Source organism: Mauremys mutica, chromosome 7 (genome assembly GCF_020497125.1).
Source record: "Mauremys mutica isolate MM-2020 ecotype Southern chromosome 7, ASM2049712v1, whole genome shotgun sequence".
Lineage (NCBI taxonomy): Eukaryota > Metazoa > Chordata > Testudines > Geoemydidae > Mauremys > Mauremys mutica.
In genome coordinates, this window is record NC_059078.1 from 128910578 (window position 1) to 128938416 (window position 27839).

The 27839-nt window shown below is 52.8% G+C and overlaps 1 protein-coding gene across 1 annotated transcript in view; it reads left to right on the forward strand.

The window, feature by feature from the left end:
- The window catches only part of CNNM1 (cyclin and CBS domain divalent metal cation transport mediator 1), a 48869-nt gene that overhangs the window by 15849 nt on the left and 5181 nt on the right, over positions 1-27839 (forward strand). Inside the window, exons 2-8 of the mRNA XM_045024619.1 lie at positions 8747-8890; positions 9650-9790; positions 10619-10788; positions 13413-13512; positions 14094-14141; positions 23870-23932; positions 25985-26148. Of these exons, the coding sequence (XP_044880554.1) occupies positions 8747-8890; positions 9650-9790; positions 10619-10788; positions 13413-13512; positions 14094-14141; positions 23870-23932; positions 25985-26148 (830 nt within the window). The remainder of the gene's footprint in view (positions 1-8746; positions 8891-9649; positions 9791-10618; positions 10789-13412; positions 13513-14093; positions 14142-23869; positions 23933-25984; positions 26149-27839) is intronic.

The window sequence follows — 27839 nt, forward strand, 5'->3', positions numbered from 1 at the left end:
CAGACGTATTGGAGCATAAGCTTTCGTGGGTGAATACCCACTTCGTCGGATGCATCTGATGAAGTGGGTATTCACCCATGAAAGCTCATGCTCCAGTACGTCTGTTAGTCCAGGGGTCGGCAACCTTTCAAAAGTGCTGAGCCGAGTCTTCAGTTATTCACTCTAATTTAAGGTTTCACGTGCCGGTAATACATTTTAACATTTTTAGAAGGTCTCTTTCTATAAGTCTACAATATATAACTTAACTATTGTATGTAAAGTAAATGAGGTTTTCAAAATGTGTAAGAAGCTTCATGTAAAATTAAATTAAAATGCAGAGCCCCCCAGACCGGTGGTCAGGACCTGGGCAATGAGAGTGCCACTGAAAATCAGCTTGCGTGCCGCCTTTGGCACCCGTGCCATAGGTTGCCTACCTCTGTGTTAGTCTATAAGGTGCCACAGAACTCTTTGCTGCTTTTTACAGATCCAGACTAACACGGCGACCCCTCTGATACTTGACACCAGAATGTGTGCTGCAAAGAGCCACTGAAGGAGCACCTCTGAATCTAAGGATGACACTATTAGATTTCTCTCTTCCGGGGAGAGAGAAAAGGGAATCATGAAAATGGAAGTTCACATCAGATTTATGAGGATTGCTGGGAGCTTAAATTATATGGGTTGCCACAGACTTCCTCATACTATCAGGCTCAAAAATGGGTAAAGGAAATGTATAAAAGAAAAATTGAGAGAACTAAAAAATTGTAGTTATGGGAAATCAAATTATAGCTGGACACTTATTCCCCATTTGTGGATTTGGAATTGTACGGCAAAAACAAGGGGAGCAAAAAAACACCAATAAGATTTCTGAATTTATTTATGAAAAATGGAGCCAGCTTTGCCAAGTCTATACAGATGGATCAAAAGCTGACAGCATGGGTAGAGTGGGAACAGCCTTCTGCATTCCTAGTCTTGGAATCCAAGAAATCTAAAAGGCTATCGAATTATGTAGCCATTCTGATGACTGAACTAATGGAGATGTTGAAACTAACCTAGTTTAGAAATATGCAACTGGCTGCAACTGTCATTTTATGTGATTGCGTGTCAAGCATTATGACAAGCAGAAAAGGGACGTAGGAAAGCCAATATGACATAATAAGTGAAATAGTGTTCCTAACTATGGTAATAATGCAAGCAGCTATCTGTGTAACAATAGCATGGATTCTGGCACATATCAGAATACCTGGAAATGAAATAGTTGACAAAGCAGCAAACCAGGCTTTAAAAAATGAGGCGGTGGATATTAAGACACCCTTAAGTAGACAAGAATTTAAAAGTTTGGGCACAAAGGAGCTTGCGCAGGAATGGCCAGAACTACAGACTAAGGAAACAAAAGGATGAAAGTTCTATGATGTAGGCTCAAAAACCAAAGATAATACTATACTCCACACTCATGTTAGAAAAAGTGAAGGAGTCATTTTTAAAGTGTTAAATGATAAGTTCAACTGATTCAAAAGACAAAGATGGGCTGTGTAATGTGTGCAGAACCAAAGAAACCTGGTCATGGTCTATGGCATTGTGCACAATATTCTATGGAAAGAAAGTTTCTTTACGAAAAATTGAGTAAAATCAAAGATTTTTCCCTGTAGGGACTAGTGAGAATGTAAGAGAAATGGAACAGTACGCACACAAAAGCCTGGCTGTGTTTCCTGAAGGATACTACACTGAGTGAAAGAATATATATTTTAAAAAAACCTTGGCTAAAAATGCATGAAGAAAATGGCGGTCATAGCCTGGTATGATGAGGCTGTTGCACCAAAAAACAAAGACAAAGGCATGCTGGGAAAAAGCTGCCTGCAAGAAGGCAGCCTGTACTGGGAAGAGTTAGTTGGGGCCAGGATTTTGCAGACCATTGCTATCTCATATCCTGCAAGTGACAGAGCCAAGAAATGTCAGCACTTTTGGGGGATGGGGGTGGGGATGGGGGTTGCAGTGAGAGCAGCAGGATCAGGTGCCCAAGTTTTCTGGATTCTCCTCTTCGCTGGATGAGATATAGGCAGCGGCGGCTCCAGGCACCAGCACTCCAAGCACGTGCCTGGGGCAGCAAGCCGCGGGGGGCGCCCTGCCAGTCCCTGCAAAGGCGGCAGTCAGGCAGCCTTCAGCGGCATGCCTGCAGGAGGTCCGCTGGTCCCATGGATTCAGCGGCAATTTGGCAACGGGTACACCGAAGCCGTGGGACCAGCAGACCTCCCGCAGGCAAGCCGCTGAATCCGCGTTACTAGCGGACCTCCCGCAGCCGCGGCGCTGAATCCGCGGGACCAGAGACCTCCCGCAGGCAAGCCGCCGAAGGCAGCCTGCCTGCCGTGCTTGGGGCGGGAAAAAAGCTGGAGCCACTCCTGGATATAGGTATTAGGGAGTGTGCTGTGGCGGGGAATGGACTAAGATCACCAACTCATTCTGCATAGGCCTGGAGCAGCCGTTTATTGTGATGATTTTCCATTGCTACCACCTTGGACACCTGCTCTGTTTGTGACATGGGTATTAGTATGGAAATCTGATATCTTCCTAAAGCTAGGAGGTTTATAGTGTGGCTACAAGTGTTTATTTTCTGTTAAAAGAAAGGACTTGAACTCCAATTCTTGAATGCTCAAACAGCCGTTCCAGCTGTATCCCAATTACAATAGAGCCGTATGATCTCTTCCCAAAGTAACATTATTGTGTTATTTTTAAATAAGCTGGTTTGCGGCTGTTTGAACATGGAGTCGGAAATCTGGGGCTGCTCTAGAATAATTCACAGCATAAAAGTAGGTACTTGGCCAAGAGAAAAAAAGTCTCTGTATTAGTCCCAACTGCTGTTAAGTAGCACCTAATGCTCTTTGTAAGGGCTTGGTGGTTTTTGGCTGAGTGTGTGTGTCATTAACAACCAGCTTTTAGCCAAAAGAAATAACATTTTCTCACCCAAAGAGACCATTGTATGAGACCAGATGGCCCCAAGTGTCTGGAAGTAGGTCTTGGCAAACATGAAGTTCTTGAAAGTAGGATTTTGCTAGGATTTATTCCTGATGAAACATAGCTGCTGGTTTGATGTAGCCAACTCAGGGGTTTTTTTGGTTTTTTTTTTGTAGTTTCAAGTCATGTTGTGTTATTACTCATAAGGCCAAGTGTATTGTCTGTTTAATATGTGATAAAGGGAAAGAGTCTCTGAGCCAAAGAGCTGACAACATTTTTAAACACCAGAGGACCGTTAAACAGGCAAATTTGATCAATTAATTTTTCTAACATGTGCCTTAAACTTTGTAAGAGCAGCAGTGCTGCTTGCTGCAATGTGACTTTTCCTAGTCCTGTAGGAGTGGGAGGCTGTGACTCTGCCCTCTGAAGTCTTGCAAGACATGTTTGGGATGAGCGGGAGGGATTTTTCATTATGGAAATTTTCCCTGCTCTTCTCTGTGAAATTGACAATATTGAGCTTCAGCTGGAAGGTTTACTAGCCTCGGATCCAAGGACGGGTTACTTTACAGCACCAATGCTCCAGCAGGTCCATTACTGTTCATGTAACAGTGTGCTAGCTAGGAGCACGGTCCCTGCCCTGAAGAGAACGCAGCCTGAAAAACAAGAAGTGGCTGAGGGGTAGGGGAGAGGAACGCCACCGATGAGCGGGCACACACACTCACTGTAAATGCCCGTCACACTTGTTAGCTGGCTAATTGCTTGTAGGCAGCATGACTGAAGTGGGTCTAAATGAGACAGCTGAATGATGGAGAGGGGTTGGAGTATTAACTGAGGAAGGTCCATTCCTTGCATGGGGTAGGATGGCCGAGAGCACAGAGAGTGGTAGGGGAATCGAAGTAACCAGGCTGGCCTCAGGGGCAAAGCCAAGGGGTGGGGAAGGTGATGCAATAACAGACAGAATCAGTTACCAGACGGTGCTTAAGAAAACTGCGCACCTTTCGCGCCAGCACGGCTTTGGGGGGACCTCGCTGCTACTCCGGAGGCCACGTCTCTCTGGAGAGGAGAGGCTGTTCTTGACTGAGTCTGAAGTTACACACTGGAGTTAACTCAAGAATTAACAGGAGTCCAGTCACTAAGTAACAGTGATCACAACAGAGATGGATTCAACATACTGGGGGCAGGGCGGGAACCAAAAAGTGACACGGTGACTTGGAACTTTAGAAAGGGAGATTTCAATCAAATGAAAGGGCCAGTCAAAGAGGCGCTAAAGTTAAAAATAACATAAAACCCTTAGCTGTGGCTTGAGTGCTATTAAAAAAACCAAACCCAGTCGTCTCAGAAGGCACATGCGCTGCTGAACAGAAAGTGAACCAGAAAGTCAAGGAGTAAAACCAATAGACCTAAACGGCAGGGTCAAGAGGCTACTGATGCCAAACAGAAAATCCTTCGACATTTGGAAGTGAACCCAAGTGACGCTATGAAACAGGAGCATAAATTACAGCAGGCAACGTGCTAGAGGGAAATTAGGGAGGCCACGGTGGCTTTCAGGCAGCAAAGAGCTAAAGGTATAAGAGCAAATAAATGTTTCAGACGTATCAGAAGCAGGAAGCCTACAAAGAATCAGTGCAGCTGCTGGATCACTGGGGCCGCTAAATGGAGCAATTAAGGAAGACAAAGACATTGCTGGGAGATGGAATAATTTCTTTGCAGGAGTCTTCATCCCAGGGGAAATTCCATCCCCAGCCTGCTCTTTTATAATAACGAATTTGAGGTTCTTTCAGAGACTGAGATGTCAGAAGAACCAGGAGGTCCTTGAAAAAGCAGTAGGTCCCCAGGCCAAAATGGTCCATCCAAAGGTTCTGAAGGAGGCAAAGTATGAAGTGGCTAAACTGCTAACTGAAATCGGCCCCTGTTCCAGGGCCTTGGAGGGTAGCTAATGTTGAGCCTGTATTTAAAAAAAGGCTCTAGGGCCAGTCCAAGGAGTTGCAGGCTCCTAACCGTTAGAGGTGTAGCTCACTGAACCAATCATTAAAAACAGAATCATAAAACACCTACAAGATCGTGCTACAACAGGGCCTGACAGCCCAGTTTCTGCCAAGGGAAACTGCCTCTCATTAATCTGTTACAATTCTCTGATCAGGTCAGTAGAGTTGTGGATAAGGGAGAACCACCTGACATAACGTACTTGGCTGTCAAAAGGCCTTCAACAAAGTCCTGCACAACAGGCTATCCAAGAAGCTAAGTCCCCATGGGGTGTGAGGGAAACTATTGTCCTGGTTCAGAAACTGGCTAGGAGACAGCTAACAAAGTGTAGGAGTGGATGGTCTCTTCACCCTGGCAAAAGGTGAATAGAGGGGGCATCAGGGTTCCATATTGTGTCGTTTAATATATTTATTAATGATCTAAATAAGGGGGTGACCAGCGAGGTAGCAGCATTTCCAGATGACACAAAGTTACTCAGGTCAGTCAAATCCAGAGAAAATGATGAGGAACTTCAGAGGGACCTGACCAAGTTAAGGGGAAGGGAAAACACAAAGGCAAATGAAGTTCAGCATTGCAGTAATGCATTTATTGGAGAGAAAAATGTAAACTACTCTTACACCTTACAGGGTTCTAAATTAGCTGTATCAGTTCAGGAAAGGGTCCAGGATGTCACTGCAGACAACAGAATGGAGAGCTCTGCATAGGTGTGAGCAGAAATGCTAATGAGATGCTATGGTGCATAAGAAATGGGAAGGGGAATAACAGAAAATACTATAATGCCTTTTAATTATTGGTGCAGCCTGAGCTGGATACTGTGTGTAGGGCCGGTCACTCATCTGAAAACATGTACTGCAAAATTAGAGGGGATTCAGAGAAAGGCAACAAAAGTTATTAGGGCCCTGGGAAGACTCTTAGAAAGGTGATGAATAAAATAATGTGTGTTACAAAGAAGATAGATTCTGTGTGTCTGATAATACAAGAACAAGGGGACAGTCAGTGTAATTAACAGATTAATAGCAAATTCAAACCTGATCAAAGGAAACACTTTTTCACATAATGTGTAATTAGTCCATGGAACTTACTGCCATGTAAAGTCACTGAGGTCACAAACTTAGCAAGATTAAAAACGAGATTGTACCTTTATATGGATCATAAGAATAATCACCGTGATAGAGTTACTGCTAACCCACTTTGGAAGGGATATTAAGTCTTGTGCTCCAGGGCTTAAGCCAATCTCTTAACTATTAGGCCTCAGGAGGCGAGCTAATGCGCTGGGGGGAGAGGGGAAATGATCCCTAATGTGAAGTTTCTTGCACCTTCATCTAGGGCATCTGGTTCTGACCACTCTCCGAGACAGGATGTGGACTGGCTGGACCTCAGGTCTAACCTAGCCTGGCAGTTCCTGTGATTCTCTCCATCTCTCTCTTTCCTTTGGTTTGGAGCTGGTGGGTTTCCTAGCTCAGTGTCCATTGGGGAGAGGAGTTGTCAATGCTCAGTCCCCACTCTAGACAGTCTGTCCCAAGCTCCTACTTCACCGAGAGTGAATATTCTCTCATTCCTCTGCTTCAGCAGCAGCTGAACGTCACTGAACCTAGATCTCCAGGAGGGCACCGGGCTTCCTTCTATACCCAGCCCTCCTGCCCCACCCATTTGAGGAAGAAGCAGTAAAAGCAGCACAGAGCCGTAACAAATCTGTCTAGATTTCTTCCCCAGGAAGCGTGCATTCTGGTGGTTCCTTTCCCCTCCCCTCTTATTAGGGAGACAAGGAGGTGGCTGTAGGGCGCACGGGACTTAACGGGTGCAGTCGGATGGGGTGCCAGCCATCCCCAGCTGGGTCAGAATGCTGCACAATAGGGGCATTTCCGAAATACTGGGCTCTGCCGTTCAGCCTGTGGTCTGTGCGGTGCAGCCTCTCCCCCAGCCAGGTAACACCGCATTGCTTTCCGTTGGGGTGCAGGGGAGCCTGTTCCCCCTTGGAAGTGCTTTGTTGTTTGCTTGTGCTGTCGTCTTGTGCACACAGCAGAGATGCGGGGGCCTTTACTTGGTCTGGGGGCGAGAGTGGTAAGAGGGTTACGGGTGGAGCAGGGCTGGGCAGCCTTGTAAGTCTCAGGGCTGAGCACATTAGAGTCCCGATGTGACTAGAGTAGAACTGCCCACCCTCCCGCAGCTCCCTAGTGAGTTACACAGGCTCTGCCCATGACCAGCGCTGGCCCAGCTTGCACCTACCCGTGGGTGCTCACGGGATTCAGCTTTTCCCAGGGGACCAACTTCAGTCAGACCTGAGGCTTCAGTTTGCCAGTGGGTCACTGTGGGGTGACTTAACCCACTCCCCACCCAAGAGGGCTGTGCTCCCAGCCAGGCTCAGGATCGGGGCCCAGGCCCCCGGCATCCTCACCACCGTTCAGAAGCATCAGCAGATTCCTGCCATCTGGCCAACAGTAGAGAAGGGCCCTGCAGGAGGGTCTCATTCGCCCATTGAAAGCAGGGGGTAGGAAGGGTTCCTGGGTACCTTAAACAGGCACCTTTCTCCTTCAGGCCAGGTGCGACTTCTCAGGTTTCCCCTTGTAGCTGCCTGGCCTGTTCTTTCCATGGCAGCTTAACTCAAAGGCTCTGGCAAGAAGGAAAGCGAACCAGTCCCCCTGACATTGCAGCCCAAGCAAGCTCAGAACCCCTGGCTTCAGAGCAGCCTGACCACCGGCCCAGGAGGCACAGCCTCCGCTGACGGCCTTTCCCTCAGGCTTGGCTAATGCCTTTGCCTTCTCACACCCCATGAAGGGATTTAACCCCTTCACTCCCAGCTGGGCAAGTGTTGGCACAATCGGTCCCGGGTATAAAGCAAATCCAAGTGACAGTCAGACTTCGCAGCAAGAGAGTGGGCTCTCCTTGTCATCCCCATATCCTGTGTGGCATGGGTCATCACTGCACCTGCCTGTGACCAGAGGGGCTACTGAGTGCGCTACTGAGCACTAAGGAACCCAGACCAACGTTGCAAGAGCATTCACTCCGGGAACCCAACGGGCGCCACCGAGGGGCTGGTTACTCAGAGGTGCTGAACACATGCAGCTGCCAGTGGGCACTCAGCATCTCTGAAGATCAGTGCCCAGTATCTCAAGTGGGGCACTCAGAGCAGCTTCTTTTGAAAACTTGGGCCCTAAAGTTGGAGCAAATTACCCAGAGTAGGAATGAGGAAGAGATTCCCACTGCTCCTGCAAGAAATCAGCCCACTGGCGCTTGCGGGCTCAGTGCAGGGGCCAGGGGAGTCTGACGCTCGGCATGTTCGGCGTGAATCGTGTCTGGTTTCACTGGGTGCTTTATCCCTCTTCCTCATCCTCTGCCTCCTGCTAGTTTTCTTAGATGGGGACTCCAAGGCAGGACACTGCCACAGTTCTTGTTTGGTATTTGTCCTGCTTCCAAGGCCCACTCCAAGCCGCACCTCCCAGCCAGCTCCAGGCTGGTGCTCAGACTGGGGAGAGCTCTGGGTCAGGTTCTATACCAGCCCAGATCGCCCAGCTACGACAGTGCTGTGCTCTCCTGCTGCCTTTCTGCAACCCTCGTGCAGCAGGTCAGAGGTATCACCTCACAGCCTGCTGGCAAAGAGCTCACTTGCGTTCTAGCCCGGAGCACCCAGCAGGTGCTGTGGAGCTGCTCTCCCTGCCCAGGAATTTCCTGAGGAGCCCATCTGGCCGAGAGACTGCGGGCCTAGGAAGGGACACTCTGGTCCCTCAGCCCCATCGGCCTAGGGAGTCTCCCTGCTGAGGCCTTGGTGGAGAAAGATGCCGCCCAGAAGCCCCTCCCAGCTGCCGGGGGATTCCATTCCTGTTCTGTTCCCTTTGGGCAGGTAAATCGCACCTGGCCATCGTGCAGCGGGTGAACAACGAAGGGGAAGGAGACCCGTTCTATGAGGTGATGGGGATCGTCACGCTGGAGGATGTCATTGAAGAGATCATCAAGTCCGAGATCCTGGATGAGACAGATCTTTACAGTCAGTGTCACAGACCAGGTCCTGTGAGGCGGGTAGCCAGGATAGGGCCTAGCTAGCTAGATTAGACAGGCAGCTTCCCCAAATAGTCAGCCAGCCTGAGCAGCCAGGAATTGATTTCCTGAGGAGGGGAGTGTCTCCGTCCTGCGCCACCACTCCCCAGTGGGCCCTGCGTGTCCTCTACAGCACAGAGCATGCGTCATGAAAATACCAAGCACAGCCCGAGACCCATCCTTGCCCTCCTGTGATTCTGGCACCTCACCTGCAGACGCTGTGTGCAAGGCGCAGTCACACTGCATGTCACAGGCCCCTCTGCCTGGCGTGGTCCCTCGGCTGCACAAGAAGGGAGTGATGTAAGTGCTGACTGACTCGGCCCGGTGCTTTCAGTGCACAGACTTGCAGGTATCAAGGGAAATTCCCGCGAGGAGGGTGGATCTGGCTGGGGAACTGTCTCCTCAGGACGGGGTCTTTTAGAAGTGGACTGGCCAAAGCACTAGAAAACAGCCTGAAGAGAACAATCCAGCCCGGGCAGCTGGGCGGCGGGGATGGACTGGAGGGGACCAAACAGGCTGGCCCCTGTGGGTCTGGAGGCAGCAGCTCGGCTCCAGTCTCAGCTGCTCAGACGCCGTGGGGATGAGCACAGTGTAAACATCTCAGGTCTCAGCTACGCCGGTGTAATTCGAGGTTCATTGTGTTCCAAGCTAACCTTAAGCAGTATTGTCCTAGGCTGGCATGTAATCTTGCCGCTCTCCACCCCTGCAGCAGACAACCGAAAGAAGGAAAGGGCACTGCACCAAGGCAGGAAGCCGCACGACTTCTCCATCTTCAGGCTCTCAGACAGCGAGATGAAGGTGAAGATCTCCCCTCAGCTGCTGCTGGCCGCGCATCGCTTCATGGCATCAGGTACCGTGCTTCATGGACGGATGCCCAACGCCCCTGAGCACAAGCGCCCTGGGGGCTCTCAAGATCCTCCCCACACTATTGCCAGCTCTCCACCACCAGGGGCTTGTGCGCTGCTGTCTCGTGGATTTCATCCGCTTCCTTCCCCCCAAGCAGGGTTCCCCTTTCATCTCCTTCTTGGGGACTTGGACCCATGGGGGCCGCAGACTCCCCACCTCAGGGGGGTTGGATCTGGCTCCCAGTCCTGGCCCAGGGCACCACGGGGGGACACTGTGCTGTGGAAGGCCCCATCACCTGAGTGAGCCCCCCCCCCCCCGTCCCTGGTCATCATGGAGCAGCCACGGGGGAAAATTAGTGAGTGGTCTGCACCCACTGGCAGCCAAGCCCTCCCCCAACCCCACTTCCTCCTCCTCCACCTACCTCCAAACAGCTGTTTGACTGCTCGGGGGGGGGGGGAGGAGCAGGAGCGTGGCATGCTCAGGGGAGGAGGCGGGGCCAGGGCGGGGATTTGGGGAAGGAGTTGGAATAGGGGCAGGGAGGGGGTGGAATGAGGTGGGAGGGGTGGAGTCAGGGCGGGGCCGGGTGCAGAGGGCAGGTTGAGCCCCCACCGGCAGGAGCAGATGTCGGCGCCTATGCTGGTCATCTACCTGGGTGAAGTTACAATCCCCGAGCGCTTTGCCAGCAGCATCAGGGGGAACGGGAGCATCCCAGCCTGTGTCTCCTGACTGGGCGGCGTGAGAAGACAGGGCCTGCACAGCCCTGCCCTGCTGGGATCTCCCACGCGTAAAGGGCTTTGGGATAGCTGGAGTCCATCTCCTCTCTCCCCCCTAGAAATCGAACCCTTCAAATCTCCCTGCCTCTCGGAGAAGATCCTGCTGAGGCTCCTCAAACACCCCAACGTCATCCAGGAGCTGAAGTACGACCATAAGAACAAGCGGGCCGTGGAGCACTATCTCTACCAGCGCAACCGGCCGGTGGACTACTTCGTCCTCATCCTGCAGGTGCGTCTGGGGCACGGGCCCCCGCAGGGCTCTTCCCCACGTCAGGCAGCCTGGGGCTGAGCCCCACAGGGGCTGCTCCTCAGTGGCTCTCACCTGGCTGGGCCAGACCAGGTCGTTCAAAGGGAAGAGCCTTGGGATGTCACAGCCCAGGGTGGGTCCGAGGTGGTGACACCAGTGGGGGCTGGCCAGAGATGCCGTGCAGTGCAGTGCAGTGCAGTGCAGTGAGCATGGGGCTAGGAGCCGCCACTCCGAAGTGCTCACTGCCAGCTCTGACAGGCTTGCAGCGTGGTGTTTAACCTCCAGGCCTTGGTTCCCCTGTCTGTGAAATGGGCCCGCAAGTTCCCCAGCTCCCAGACGGGGTGTGAGTGCTGGCAAAGTGCCCGGAGGACAGAGTGTGAGCTCTCCTTGCTCAGCAGTAATCATCTGGGGGATGTTTCTCATTCCCTAAGTGGACCGTGCTGCCCAGTAGGTGGCACAGCTAGAAAGAGCCCAGGGGCTAAAAATTCAGGGAACCTCACTGATCCTGAGTGTCTAATAATCTTATTGCCCTTCAGCCAGGCCGCCTGCAGGCAAGTGCTGAGGATGCTTCCCCACACTCTCCTTAACAGCTCTTCCAGCGCGAGGGTGACCAGACAGCAAGTGTGCAAAATCGGGACGGGGGTGGGGGGTAATAGGAGCCCATATAAGAAAAAGACTCAAAAATCGGGACTGTCCCTATAAAATCAGGACATCTGGTCACCCTAGTCAGTGCCCCTCAATCCTGACCCACAGCCCCCCCCCATCACTCCCGGCCTGGGCTCCCCCCCCACACACACACAGCTCCCCACAGGTCCTCAGTTCTGACCTGCAGCCCAACCCCCCCCCCATCACTCCCGGCCTGGGCTCCCCCACCACATGCACCCAGCTCCCCACAGCCCCCCCCATCACTCCAGGCCTGGGCTCCCCCACCACATGCACCCAGCTCCCCACAGCCCCCCCCATCCCGTCACTCCAGGCCTGGGCTCCCCCACCACATGCACCCAGCTCCCCACAGCCCCCCCATCCCGTCACTCCAGGCCTGGGCTCCCCCACCACATGCACCCAGCTCCCCACAGCCCCCCCATCCCGTCACTCCAGGCCTGGGCTCTCCCCACCACATGCACCCCTTCTCCCCACAGCCCCCCCCATCACTCCAGGCCTGGGCTCCCCGCCCCCCGACACATCCAGCTCCCCACAGGCCCCTCAGTCCTGACCTACAGCCCCCCCATCCCGTCACTCCAGACCTGGGCTCTCCGCACTACACACACCCCTTCTTCCCACAGCCTCCCCCACCCATCACTCCCGGCCTGGGCTCCCCCACCACATGCACCCAGCTCCCCACAGCCCCCCCATCCCGTCACTCCAGGCCTGGGCTCTCCCCACCACATGCACCCAGCTCCCCACTGCCCCCCCATCCCGTCACTCCAGGCCTGGGCTCCCCCACCACATGCACCCAGCTCCCCACAGCCCCCCCATCCCATCACTCCAGGCCTGGGCTCCCCCCACCACACACACACACACACAGCTCCCCACAAGTCCTCAGTTCTGACCTGCAGCCCAACCCCCCTGCCCCCATCACTCCAGGCCTGGGCACCCCCACCACATGCACCCAGCTCCCCACAGCCCCCCCATCCCGTCACTCCAGGCCTGGGCTCTCCCCACCACATGCACCCAGCTCCCCACAGCCCCCCCATCCCGTCACTCCAGGCCTGGGCTCTCCCCACCACATGCACCCCTTCTCCCCACAGCCCCCCCCAATCACTCCAGGCCTGGGCTCCCCGCCCCCCGACACATCCAGCTCCCCACAGGCCCCTCAGTCCTGACCTACAGCCCCCCCATCCCGTCACTCCAGACCTGGGCTCTCCGCACGCTCTCCCCACATGCACCCAGCTCCCCTCAGCCCCCCCATCCCGTCACTCCAGGCCTGGGCTCTCCCCACATGCACCCCTTCTCCCCACAGCCCCCCCCATCACTCCAGGCCTGGGCTCCCCGCCCCCCAACACATCCAGCTCCCCACAGGCCCCCCATCCCGTCACTCCAGGCCTGGGCTCTCCCCACCACATGCACCCCTTCTCCCCACAGCCCCCCCCCCATCACTCCAGGCCTGGGCTCCCCGCCCCCCGACACATCCAGCTCCCCACAGGCCCCTCAGTCCTGACCTACAGCCCCCCTCATCACTCCAGACCTGGGCTCTCCGCACTACACACACCCCTTCTTCCCACAGCCTCCCCCACCCATCACTCCCGGCCTGGGCTCCCTCCACCACATACACCCCTTCTCCCCACAGCCCCCCCCATCACTCCAGGCCTGGGCTCCCCGCCCCCTGACACATCCAGCTCCCCACAGGTCCTCAGTCCTGACCTGTGGGGAGCCCAACCCCCCTGCCCCCGTCACTCCAGTCCTGGGCTCCCCACAGGCACAGCCCCCCATGCCCATCAGAACTGACCTGGGTTTATGCTGTGGACACAGAACCAGTTGCAGCCGTGAGGACATTTCTAGCTTTCGTTGTTTTTAAGCTGGGCTCTGACCCCCTTGGCCTGCAGGACCCACCAGCCCTGCGAGGGGTGGGGGAACAGGGCAACACTGAGACAGTTACCTCCTTGCAGGGCAAAGTGGAAGTGGAGATTGGCAAGGAAGGGCTGCGGTTTGAGAACGGAGCGTTCACCTACTATGGCGTCCCAGCCATCATGGCTGTCATCTGCTCAGGTAGAGCCAGCGCGGGCCAGTCCTCAGCCTGGAGGGGCCACTAGAGACCAGGCTGCAGAGAGTAACCCTGCCCTGGCCCCGGGAGCTGGTGGATGAGCAAACGGCCTGGGACAGCAGAGCTTGGGGGCAGGGGAGCAGGGTGCTGTGTCTGTTCAGTGGGGAGCCGCTCCCCTGGCCTCACAGCCAAGCTCGGGGCATCCCTCGCTGGCTGGGAAGAGCAGGAGCTCACACCCTGCGTGGGAGCTGGCCGTGCGCACGCTGACCTTACGGCCGTGCAGAGACAAAGCCCCTGGGCCTGTCTGCATGGCAGCAGCTGGGGGGTGCAGGAGCTGGGCAGCAGGCGAGCCCCTTCCAGTGAGCATGGAGGCCATGCCAGGGTGTGGGGGGAAGCCCTCAGGCAAAGGGAGCGCTACTCGGGTGATTGGCTGCTGGCACGGCCTCTCCCACCCCTGTTCCCATGGGAACACCTCTCCTCCCTGGCCTGGGCTCCCCCACCACATGCACCCAGCTCCCCACAGGCCCCTCAGTCCTGCGTGGGATTGGCTCCTGTGCAATTCACTCTTTCCCAACTGTGATTTCAGATAACGATGTGCGGAAAGTGAGCAGCCTGGCCGGATCCTCCTTCCTGTGTAGGTATCTGCCACGCCCGCCCCTCTGCCACCGAGTGGTGCGCGTGTGCACGGCCCGAGCAGTGTCCCCACAGTGGGCAAGCAGCAAACCCCTGGGCTCGCTCATCACCGGTGCCCTGGCCAGGCTGGTGTGAGCCATCTGCTAGCAGAGTCTGGCTTGGCACACGCCCTGTGCAGAGCCACGTTCTGCTCGGCCACAGCCTCGTCACCACAAACCAAACCAAGCCGATCCCTCACCCCAGCACCGGAGGGGGCCCAAACTGGGGAAGAAGAGCAGAGGTGGCTGGGGCTGGGCTGCAGCGAGGTGGCTAATGGAGGGAAAGCCACTGTTCTGAGCTGCTCCAACTCTGCTGCGGCCCAGCACCCCACTCACTTTAGCTCCTTTTCTACAGGTATTTCAAGCCTAGCTTTTCCTAAAGAAAGTGAATTGGAAGTGATCCTGGGCCCAGAGCTTCAGGGGATGGGGAGGACAGGGTGGGGTAAATGGGCCGGGGGCCTTAAAAATCGAGAGTAGAGGTCAGAAGAATTTGAGACATGTTCAAAACAGCAGGGAACGTGCATGTGCAGCCCCAGCTGTTTCCTCTCACCCTTTCTCTGAATGGAATGAGACATTGTATCCCCCTCCCGCCCCCCCCCATTAACCCAGTTTTAAGCATTAGAAAAAAACAATTTTAATGTAAAATGGGTGAGACACCCCCGTCTATGCCATGAGCCATGCCCAAGTGAGCACTGGTGGGATAGGGGCACTGTTAGATGAGCAAGGGCACAAGGCCAGAGTTGCATTACAGCTCCTAGCGCACCGGGCATGGCTTATGGCTGTTAGGTCAGGTGGGGAAATAATTATTTATTGTGGGATTTTTTAAGTGTTTTTACACAAATGTCATATGAACGTTTATTGTTTTACATAAAAAAAAAGCCCCTGACAATTTGTTTTTTTAAAACCATGGTTGGTAAAAGTTCCTGGTAACAATTTTCTGTTTTTCAAACCCCAAAACTTTTACCGAAAACGGAGAAATTTCTATCAAAAAATGTTTTGTTGGTGTTGTCAGAGAACTGGAGAAATTCTACTAGAACTAAGGCTTTTGTGGAAAAGTTTCATTTTGGTCAAAAAGCCGTATTTTGTCCCCTCAAATATAGTTTAAATGAAAAAAAAAATTGTGCAGCTCTAATTGGCCTAGTTCCACATCGAGGCCCCAACCCTCCGCGCACACACGCGTTAGCGTCTGCAGGATGGGAGCCTGTCTCTGGCCAGCCACAGGGGCACTGTGGGAATGATGCTAGAGTACCAAGTGTGCAGGCATTTGGGGCCACCTTTGGGCAGAAATCTCCCCTGCTCGGCCCAGGCGGGACCTTTTGGGCGAGTTTTAAATCCCTTTTTGCCAGGCTGTCCGGCTGGGCGGAGGAGCTGTTTTTCACACTTTAAAGAGCTGTTCCTGCCCTACCCTGGGCTTAGCTTTGAACATTTGGAAATGCTGCAGGGCCCAATCCTGGAGCTTTGCCATTGGCTTCTATAGCAGCTGGGGCAGGACCTTATTGAGCACGTGCAGTGGGCCATAGTATTATTTGTGCTACAGCAGCACCTGGAGAACCAGTGCAGAACAAGGCTGCTGGGTGCTGCACAGACAAGGCAGTACCAAGGCAGTCTCAGCCCCAGAGAACTTACCATGTAAGGCTTCAGTCATGTCGCTGGAATGGAGCGGGTAGACCTGGCACCCGCACAGAGCTCCATGCAGCTCCAGGGCACTGCCCAAACAGACCGTGACACAATGCAGCAGGGGACAAGGCAAACAAGCAGGAGGGAGAGAACAGCAGTGAAGACAATGAGGTTTTGTATGATCTGTTTAGGTCTCGCTTCACCACCTTTCAGCTGTACTGAATGTGGGTCCCACACAGACGTGGGCTCACGTGTGCACAAAGGCCAGTCTGAAATGGCACAGATGGTTCAATGTACCTAGCAGCTGCTCAGGTGAACGTGTGCATGCTGTTAAAGCAATGCAGGCAAGTTAGGAAAACCTAGAACCCTCCCACCCATTCCCTGCCTGCAGTTACTGTCTATTGGTCTACACTGGGAAGTTACATCTTCACAGCTCCATCTCTCAGGAGTGTGAAAAGTCCACCCCCCTAAGAGACACAGCTGTTGTGACCTAATGCCCAGCGTAGACAGCGCTACGTCGCTTGAAGAATTCTTCCGTAAGCCTGGCTGCCGCCTCTCGGGGAGGTGGGTTACCTGCGCCAGCAGGATAACCCCTCCCGTTGGCACAGGTCACGTCTACACTGCTGCTGGAGCAGTTTAAGTATAGACATACCCTTAGTCAGACTAGAAGAATTTTCAGCATCTAATTGGCATGATCCTGTTATTAATGATTACTCCCCATCCAGCTTCTTGGCTTTGTACTGAGATGTCCCCGTCCTGCTGATTTTATAATCCAAGCCCCTGATCCTGAATCCTGTTCTGACAACTAAAGCCCTGTGCTGAGCCCAGTGGGGCCCATGGAGAGCTGCCTACGTGGGCCCAGTTGTGGGGTCAAAGCCCAAATTAGTACCTGACCCCAGCAGGGAGGGGCAGATGGGGGAAGAGAAAGTGCTCATGGTGGGAAGCGGTGAACTATTCCCAGGTAGGCCAGACTATTGGGAGTTTGTTAGGATCGGGTATTTCTTACTGGATACTCTGACTTCAATTTAAAAAGCAGCGATGCTTGTGTTGATGATTTAAATCCTCTCCTTGGCTGATCATCAGGCGTTCTCCCACCTCACTGCTTTCTGCGCCACATTCCACTAGGATGATGAAATAAACAGCTAGATCTCACTTTGCAACTCTCCAGCATCGGTTTAAAGCTCCAGTCCTGCAAGCACCCAGGCACACACACTCCCGTGAGTGGGATGCACAACCCCATGCGTGGGTTGGCAGGGTTGGGGCCCCAAGGCTGTCATGTTTGGGCTGCAAACCCTGCAGGAAGGGGAAAGTCATGAGAATTATTTCTAAGGCACCTAAATCCACCTGATTGCCCTTCCAACTCCTCCCAGGTGTGCACCATCCATCATGCACGTGCTCTTAGCGCCACCTGGCGACCATCACAGGGGCTGTGCACGGTTCAGCTATAAGTGCATGGTGGCTATTTATTGACTCCAGTATTTCCCTTTTCCCATGAATATGAACCTGAAGTTGTGCAATGAGACATTTATTCTCATGTGACCACACAGGGTGAAAGTCCATCCCAAGGGCACATTCCACTTACACATCACTCACATCCAGAGCTATAGGACTTATGGGGGATGTAGTAGGTGTTGGCCAGGCCTTGAATTTCACCCACAGAACATTTACTTTGATCATTCACGCTCTTCCTTTTTTCCCCACTTTAAGAGTAATCCAGTGAAAAACACGTGTGAGCTTATTGTTACTATCAGAAATTTAAATAGTTACTGATTATTAAACCTTCATTATATTGCTACTATGCAGCCATGTAGCCTTTGTTATAGAGCACCAGAGATGAGCATGAGGCGTTAGAGGTGATAGTCCCTGCCCTGACCAGATGAGCTGAGTTAGATCTGCTATAACAGGTAGATGGAGAGGAGAGGGCTCACAGACCAGGGTATGGGCAATCATGCCAAGTGGTCAGAGCAGGGAGTCAGTAGCCAGGAATTGGAGTTAGAGATCAGGACTCAGAGCTAAGGGTCAGACCCTGGAGCAAAGCAAGACTGGGAACACTTAGACACAAGAGCTCTCACAGCCATGGGGGAAATGCTTCCAGCAGCCACAGATCACTGCTGCTGGGCTTAAAACCAGTCCCCGGCTCACCAAGCAGGCAGCCGTGCTTGCCAGCTGTGCTCGTTAGCGTGCCCAGCAGCTGGCCCTGATTCCTGACTGGTGGTGTCACATGGAGACTTGAGGTGGGTGGTTTTGAACGTGCTGCATTGTTTTAGTGCGTCGTGCAATCATTGATTTTTGACAGGTTTGTCATGCCAATGGTGAGGTGAGTGGGGTTACAGCTGTAAGGAGTGTGAAACGGGGGGAGGCGGCCAGGTGGCAAATTTTCCAGCTTTTTATCTTCAAGGCACTTTACAAACATTCACCAGCCACAGCAGAATGAGAAATCCGATCGTTCCTACAGCAACATTAACATGGCCCCTTGCATGTGTGTATAAAGACAGACCTGTCAGTGGAGAGAGAGTGTGGTGTACTGGTTGGAACAGCGGTCTGGGAATCAGGATGCCTGAGTTCTATTAGTGGTTTGGGGAAAGGAGTGTGATATAGTGGTGAGAACCAGGGGGCTGGGAGTCAGGACACCTGGGTTGGAGGCCTGACTCTGGGAGCAGTGCTGCCTAGCAGTTAGAGCAGGGAATAGGGAGTCAGAAGACACCTACTGCCTTGTTAGTAACCTTAAGTAAATCGCTTACGTTCTTTGTGCCTGTTTCCCCGCATAAGGCTGCTGTAGTGACCAGTTAGTCAGCGTTTCTGAACAGCTGTGAGCTCGAGGTTAAAAGCCAAGCGTGGCTAGTAGTGGACCAGTAATGCCTGACACGGAGAGCAGCTCCATGCAGTTATTGACCAGCTGCAGGAGGTTGTGCCTGGGGCCTTGAACCTGACTGATCAGTAGCCAACAGGAAACGCTGGCCTGGGAATTGCCATGGAATAAGAACTGTAAAGAAAAGGTGAAGCGATTCCCTTTCTCTGCGGCGATAGCTCACTTGCCCTGAATACGGCTTCCCTGCCTGATCCAGGCCAGGTTCATGCTCAGCAGTGCACAGAGTTCAAAACAACACTCAGCCCCTTGAGGAAGGAACAGCCAGCCCTGCCCATCTCTGTGCAGCCTTGGGCACAGCACTGCGGAAACAGCCTTGGCAGGGTCTGACTTTGGGCAGTTTCTGTGAGCAGCTCCATGCAGAGGCCCCTGCACATATCCCCCGGTGCCCCCGCGCACAGAGCTGCCTGCAGAATCAGGTTCTGAATCCTCAAGTACTTACTTCATTAAATCGCTCCTGATGCAGGATCTGTTTTGTTTCTTCAGGGAGATGCTACCTTAGTGTAACATTGTGTGTGCCCACAGCACGCCCCCCACCCCACGTCCATGGCTCTGCCACATCAGGACATGGAGAAGGAAACCGCTTCTCTTGATACAAGTACACACGGGGCCAGATCCACGGCTGGTGTAAATTGGAGCCAGGCCATTGCAGTGAAAGTGCCTATGCTGGCTTCTTAGCTGACCTCTCCCTGCCATGTTTGAATCCATCGGATCTGTGACCTTAGAAAGCGACTCTCTTCTGTTCTTTGGGCCTTGTCTTCATGGGGATGCTTTGCCTGTTAACACGAATGTGGTTATCCTGGTGCAGTCGTGAACTCTTGTCCTCCCTTGGCTTCTGTGATTGTCTTCTCCCCGTGATCCTCCTGCCTCACTGATGGCCCCTTCAGCAGATCCTCTTCATCTGCCCTCCAGCTTTCTATGGGGGCTCCACAGGGCTCTGTCCATGATCCCCTCTGCCTTATCTCTGGGTAATCTCATCCACAACATGACTTCAGTTACCACTGCTACGCTGAGGACTCACAGCTCTACCTGCGTGCTCCAGCCTTGGGTTCTCCAGACTAGTACCTCCGCCTGTCTCTGACATTTCCTCATGGATGTCTGCTCAAGCCATAAGCTCAAGTTCAATGTGGCTAAAACAAAGTCCTAACCGCCTTCCCTGCTACCCTCTTTTCTTGATCACTTGATCACTGTCACCAACACAACCATCCTGCCAGGCCCATAACCTGGGTGTCGGAGCTCTCCCTAGGTCCTCACACCAGGCTATGTCTAAATCTCGTAGATCTAAGATACGGCCTTTCCCATCCATCCACACAGTTCAAACTCTCGCCATCTTGCATATCAGTTACTGCCACATCCTTCTCTCTGGTCTTGACAAATGCAATCTTGCCCCGCTCAGATCCATTCGGTGTGCTACTCAAAAGCTGGTTCTCCTAGCCCGCAGCTCTGACCACATCACCCTCTCTGCATCCCATCACTGGCTCGCTCGTCTCTGTGCATTAGACATCAGCTGCTTGTCTTCACTTTCAAGGCCTTTTGTGGCCTCTCTCCTCGTACATCTCTGTCTGCCTGCAGCCAGCTGTTGTCTCAGACTTGGATTGAGAGCTCTGGGCAGCAGGGATTATCCTTTTATTCTGTGTTTTTGCAGCACCTAGCACTGTGAGGGCCTGGGCCATGCCTGGGGTGCTTAGGCACTAGGGTAATATAAGGGCTTGTCTAAACCACACAACTTTTAGCGACAAGGCTGTGTCGACACAGCCTTGTCACTAAAAGTCAGTGTGTGTAAACACTCTTTGTCAGTACCAACAAAATACTTACAGCCCCACGAGCAGCATTAACTTTGTCAGCAGGAGAGCGCTCCTGCCGACAAAGCTTGCACCGGCAAAAGTTTTGTCTTTCACAGGGGGCTTTTTTAAGTACCTGTGAAAGACAAAAGTTTTGTCGACAATTTCACAGTGTAGACGTACCCCAAGTAACACATAATACAGTCGTTAGACCAGTAGCACCCCTGGGTGGGCACCTGGATTCTGGTAAACCCCTTCTCAAGCAACATAAGCTAAACCGAAAAGGGCTCCTGGCATAGGCGGCAACTTTCCAATGTGCCAGGGGGTGCTCAACCCCCAGCTCTGCCCCAGGCCCTGCCCCCACTCCACCCCTTCCCCCAAGGCCCCATCCTCCTCACCTCTTCCCACCCCCACCCTGCCTCTTCCTGCCCTCGCCCCTTCCCACCCAGTTCCGCCACCTCCCCCAAATGCACACAGTCCCCACTCCTCCAGCCTCCTGCACACCATGAAACAGCTGATTGCAGCAGGCGGGAGGCACTGGGGCTTGCAGGGCCGGCTTTAGGCCTATTCCACCAATTCCCCCGAATCGGGCCCCGCGCCCAGTGAGAATCTCTTCCCTGGCTAGAGGCACCTTTTTAATTTTTACTCACCCGGCAGCGCTCCGGGTCTTTGGCAGCACTTCGACGGTGGGTACTTCGCTCGCTCCAGGTCTTTGGAGGCACTTCGGTGGCGGGTCCTTCAGTGCGGCCGAAGACCTGGAGTGAGTGAAGGACCTGCCGCCGAAGACTCGGAGCACCACTCGGTGAGTACAAGCCCCACAAGTGTTTGGTGTTTTTTTTAGTCTTCCCTGCCGGGGCTCCATCAAAACTGTTCGAATTGGGCCCTGCACTAGCTAAAGCCGGCCCTGACTGGGGGGAGCAGGGGAGGTGCTGATCCATGAGACCCGCCAGCAGGCAGGAGGCACTGGGTGGGGAAGGGGGAGCTGCTGGGGGACTGCTTTTTCCCCGGAGTTGGCACCTATGCTCCTGTCATCCTGCAGTAAGAGCATCCACCCTAGCACAGGGGCGCTATTCCAGTATAACGAGAACAGTGTAAATTCACACCTGGGCTCATACATAACACAATCCCGTGTAGACAAGGCCATGGAGGAGTTAGTGCCACCTGGCCTCAATATTGGTTCTACTCTGACACGGAGGCCTGGCAGGTTTCCCAGAATGCTTTGTGTTATTCCATTCTGAGTGCCTCTCAGACACCAGTGAAGACGCAGTCCCTGCAAGTCGGAGGTGCATGGGCCTCATGCTGGGCCCAGTATCACCATTAGTGCAGGACAGGGGGCATTCCCACCATACCCAGACAGTGGTGCCAGGATCTGTGGCATCTCTAAACTCGGGGGTTGTACCGTTTGACTGGAGATTAGCTAATATAGTTCCTATTTTCAAGAAGGGAAAAAAAAGTGACCCGGGTAACTACAGGCCTGTTAGTTTAACATCTGTAGTATGTAAAGTCATGGAAAAAATATTAAAGGAGAGAGTAGTTACGGACCTTGAGGTCAATGGCAATTGGGACAAATTACAACATGGTTTTACGAAAGGTAGATCGTGCCAAACCAACCTGATCTCCTTCTTTGAGAAAGTAACAGATTTTTTAGACAAGGGAAATGCGGTGGATCTAATATATCTTGATTTCAGTAAGGCGTTTGATACGGTACCGCATGAAGAATTACTGGTTAAATTGGAAAAGATGGGGATCGAAATGAAAATCCAGAGGTGGATAAGGAACTGGTTAAAGGGGAGACTGCAGCAGGACGTATTGAAAGGTGATCTGTCGGGTTGGAGGGAGGTTACCGGTGGAGTTCCTCAAGGTTCGGTTTTGGGTCCGATCTTATTCAATCTATTTATCACTGACCTCGTAACCAAAAGTAGGAGTGGGCTGATAAAGTTTGCGGATGACACGAAGTTGGGAGGTATTGCCAATTCGGAGAAGGATCGGGATATCCTCCAGGGAGATTTGGATGACCTTGTAAACTGGAGTATTAGTAATAGGATGAAATTCAATAGTGAGAAGTGTAAGGTTATGCATTTAGGGATGGCTAACAGGAATTTTAGTTATAAGCTGGGGACACACCAGTTGGAAGTAACGGAAGAGGAGAAGGACCTCGGAGTCCTGGTTGATCGCAGGATGACTATGAGTCGGCAATGTGATGTGGCCGTTAAAAAAGCTAATGCGGTCTTGGGATGCATTAGGCGAGGTATTTCTAGTAGAGATAAGGAGGTGCTAGTCCCGTTATACAAGGCGTTGGTGAGACCTCATTTGGAGTACTGTGTGCAGTTTTGGTCTCCCATGTTTAAGAAGAATGAATTCAAACTGGAACGGGGACAAAGAAGGGCCACTAGAATGATCCGAGGAATGGAAAGCCTGTCGTATGAAAGGAAACTTGAGGAGCTCGGTTTGTTTTCCTTAACCAAAAGAAGGTTGAGCGGAGATATGATTGCTCTCTTTAAATATATCAGAGGGATAAATACCAGGGAGGGAGAGGAATTATTTCAGCTCAGTACTAATGTGGACACGAGAACAAATGGATATAAATTGGCAGTCGGGAAGTTTAGGCTTGAAATTAGACAAAGGTTTCTAACCATCAGGGGAGTGAAATTCTGGAACAGCCTACCGAGGGAAACAGTGGGGGCGAAGGACCTCTCTGGCTTTAAGATTAAGCTTGATAAGTTTATGGAGGGAATGGTTTGATAGGAGAACGTGATTTAGTCAATAGGTCAATAACGTGCGACCACTGGTAATTAGTACCGAGGGTCAATGTTGGGATATTGAAAGTCTTTTTCCTGAGTGTCTGGCTGGAGAGTCTTGCCCGCATGCTCGGGGTTCAGCTGATCACCATATTTGGGGTCGGGAAGGAATTTTCCTCCAGGGTAGATTGGCAGTGGCCTGGAGGTTTTTCGCCTTCCTCTGCAGCATGAGGCAGGGGTCGCTTGCTGGAGGATTATCTGCTACTTGAAGTCTTTAAATCAGGATTTGGGGACTTCAACAGCTGAGTCAAGGGAGAGAATTATTTCAGGAGTGGGTGGGTCAGCTTTTGTGGCCTGCATCTTGCGGGAGGTCAGACTAGATGATCATAATGGTCCCTTCTGATCTTAAGTTCTATGATTCTATGAAGAGCAGCTCTGGGATACTGTCTAATGGACCCTTCAGCCACCACAAGCCATTTGCAGCTGCAGAGAGGGCCGGCCACGGGGAGCCGCTCTGCAGGTGGCTGCAGAGTAGGACTGGGGCTGCTCCCCAGTGAGTCAGGGATGCAGGTCGGTTAAAGCCCTGACTTCCCTCCTGTCTCATTCAGTCTCTTGTATTTCTTTCCTATTCATCTGTTCTCCCCATCCCCGCCTGGTCATTCCGGCCTGACCCCTCACTTGCTCCATAGTGCCCGTCTCAGTGTCCCGTACCTTCGCCGTCAGCAGAGGGGAATCCCTGGCTGGCTCCCCAGGTAACTGCATGGCTTTCCCACACCGGCCTTTGGGAAAGGAAACCTCTGCATGTGCACGAGTGCACAGTGGCTGGCTCTGCACGTGTGGCCTAGGGGCGCACCCTCCCTGTCATTCAGTACATCGAGGGGAGCACACGCTACAGCAGGCTGCACGGGAACAGTGCCAATGTGCCCAGTGTGTGAAGCTGCACGAACAGAGCGGCGCCCCCAGCTGCGGGACGCTGCACGCACGCACGCGCGTGCGGACAGAGGGGCACATACTGTAGAAGATTCTGCACCGACGGAGACGCACCTTCAAAAGAAGGGCAAAATGGGCTGAGCCGCTACCAGCCCTTGTGGCAGCCAGGCCCTGGGGGCCCAGGAGCAGTCCAGTGCAGTTACCTGCTCCGCACGTACAAATACAGGGAGAGGCTGGCGGGCGCACTACTGCCCCCGCACGTGCACGCGTGTTAGTACCGCAGCAGTGTGCTCGACACACTCCGTTACACACACACTGCTGGGGCACTGGTGACTCTGTGGGGGGGAGTTGCTAGTGCTAAAAGCAAACCACGGAGGACTAGGAGCCAGCAGACGGAACAGAGGCAGACTGGAGCAAATTAGGCACAGCATTGAGGTACTGGGGCATGCGACCTAAGTTATGTTTGGGTTTTTATACGTTTCATTTCCTGGCTGTTTTTCTGGTGAGTGCTGCTCCTGTACGTCCCTGTACCTGCCAGTCATAGATACACTCCATGGTCAAGCAGTTTCCTTTTTTGGGAATTACAGTAATAAAAGGGTATTTGTAGCAACAGCACGAAGGTCAGAGAGACATTTACATCAGTCGTGCCATGAACAAGTTGCCTTTGTTCTCTAATAAATCCACTGACCACTTTGAATCCATCATGCTGCATGTCAGCAGCTCTCAATTAACATGACTGACAGGAGGCCCTGCTCTGCAGTGTCTGCCCCAGCATCAGACCCCATTTATAACCCTCCCCCCAGAATGAGGCTACACTGCTGGGGGATTGTGGGCGTAAATGTAATTTGTACCAAACACCACTGGGCGCAATGAGCATCAACTCTTGCTGCATTAGAGCAAAGGGACTGCCAGGGGCCTTAAGCACAGCTCTCCATTGGGTGTGAAGGCTGTCAGTCAATATAACTGACAGGCCGCCATTCTGGAACAGCCTATTAATAGGAGCAAGTGGACAAACAACCTAACCAGTTTTAAGTGGGATCCTGACATGCTTATGAATGGGATGGCCTGACAGCAGGGACTGGACTCCATGACCTAGGAAATCCCTTCCTGTTCCATGTTCCAAGCCCCCACCCTCATTTGCATTCGGACGGCCCGTCTCTTCTGCCACCTTTATAAGAGTCTGTATTTTAAAACCTGTATCCATGAGCACGTCAGAGCGAGCGGCTGCCCCAGCCCCCCCCCCCAGACAGCAGGCCCCCACATGGGAGAGGAGAAATCTGCACCTGCCAGGCTGAACAGCTGTGATGCCTGCCTGCCCCTCCTGGGGGTTCTCTTCCCGAATACGCTGCGCTCATCTCCCCTCTCCGGCTCCCTGTGCTAGCCTAGAAACGTGCTGCTGGTGGAGGGCTGAAGTGTGGGTGAGGCAGCGTCCGAAGGAGCAATATCCTGCATGGCCTCCGCTATCTGCACCTTCTGCTCAGCACCCTGCTCTCTGCATGGCGCTGCCCCTTCCAACCCGGAAGACAGCTCAGTCAGCCACACCTGCCTTTAGCTTCTTGTGTAAGCAGATGCTCAGAGGCCTTTTTGCATGGCAGCACAGGGGGCCAGGCTCTGCACTGCTTCCTCTTGCAGGGAGAGGATGGAGAGGGTCACTGCGGTCTGGAGAGAAGCAAAGACACCAGTGACCCCATCTGTCAGAGCATCAGCCCAGAGGGTGAGAGAGAATCCCAGCCAGGCAGGAGCTCTAGAAAGCCTCTGGGATGTGTCTCCAGCACCTTAGCATCTGCACTGTCCTGGTGCTAGAGAGACAGGTGACAGTGTCAGTAAACAGGCTCTCACGCTCTGCCTCCATCTGTTGCCCTCCACACCTCTAGTAAACCGATCGCCATCTCGCAGCAGCGGGCTGAATCGCGCTGAATCCCCAAACCGGGAACGCAACCACTACGGGGGCAGCAACACCCAGCTGTACAGCAGCAGCAACAACCTCTACACGCCCGACTACGCCGTGCACATCCTCTGCGACGTGCAGTTCGTCAAGGTAGCCGCAGGGCTGGGGACCTCGCTGACGCTTTTCAGGGTGTCCGGGTGAATTGCTGCCACCTGCCCCCAGCATGAGGGAGCCGTGGCTGTGCCCAGCAGGGGGCGTTCTCCCAAAGCTACAAGCAACACGGCTACCATGAGCCCCGCTCGCTCCCTCGGTGGGCTAATAATTTACACCCCACCTTGTCACACTGGAGCGCCCAGCCCCTTGTCGTCTGGGCACCCGCAATGTGCACCGATCCACTGTCTCCCCCGAAGCAGCACCCGACTTTACTGGCGTCTCCTCAGTTCACTCTCCTTAGCACAAGGTAAAACCAAGCCGAAGTGTATTTAACCAGGTTTGAGTTAAGGATTCAAACAAAAGCAAGTTAAACTATTAGAAACAGCAGGTTACAGGTAAAAGAAAAACATAAAAGGCAATGGTGGCCTGGTAGCCCATGCGTCAGCGCCCCCCATAGGCCAGACAGGGCATTGCACAGAGTCTGCTCGGATCAGCCGGGCAGTCTGTCTGTCCTTGTCTGAATCTCTCACAAGGACATTAATGTCTGCCCCACTGGGGCATATGGGGCACCCCTTATGTTTGACAAGGGCTAGCCAGCCATTGTCCTCATGAGGCCTGGAACCCCTTTGCTTTGTAAGGGGTGGGTAGGGAAACCCACGCTCACCCACGCCACTAGGTCCAGCGCAGGGCCCTTAATCCTGCGCCGTGAGGATGGCCAGGCAAGTCGAATTAAGATACTTCAACTTCAACTACACAAATAGCATAGCTGAAGTTGCGCATCTTAGTTCGAAACCCCCCCACCCCCGCCAGCGTAGATCAGCCCTTTAGACTCTGACTCCTCTTCAAACTGTGATCCATGCTAACCCCCAGATCCTTTCCAGCAGCATTGCCACCTGCCCAGTCAGTCAGTCACTCCTCATTTTGTGGTTGTACGTTTGATTTTTTCCTTCTTTAGTGTAGTACTTTGCACTTGTCTTTATTGAATGTCATATTACTGAGTTCAGAGCAATTCTATTTCTGCAACCCCCTCCCCACCAATGCACGCAACCCCTCCCAACTTGGTGCTGTCCACTGATTTCAAAAGCAAACGCTCCACTCCATTGTCCAAGTTCTTCATGAAAATACTGAATAGTGCCAGTCTTAGGACTGACCCTGCGGGACCACACTGGAGACGCCCTCCCAGTTTGACAGCAAACTATTGACAACGACTCTTCACGTACAGGCCTTCAACCAATTAAGCACCCACCTTATAGTAATTTCATCTAGACCACATTGTCCTAGTTTGCATATGAGAATGTCATGAGGAACTATATCAAAAACCTTACTAAAACCAAGATATATCACACCTACTGCTCGCCTCTATCTACTTGGTCAGGAACCCTGTCAAAGAAGGAAATTAGGTTGGTTTGGCATGATTTGTTCTTGACAAATCCATGCTGGCTATTCCTCATAGCCCCATTAGCCTCTAGGTGTTTACAAATGGTTTAATAAATTTGTTCCAGAGTCTTTTGAGGTATCGAAGTTAGGTTGCCTGCTCTATAATTCCACAGGTCTTCTTTGTTCTCTTTTTTTTAAATATAGGTATTATTGTTACCCTTCTTCAGTCCTGGAATTCTCAACGATAATTGCTACCGGCTCTAAGATTGTTTCAGCTAGTTCCTTCAGTACCCTAGGATGAATTTCATCAG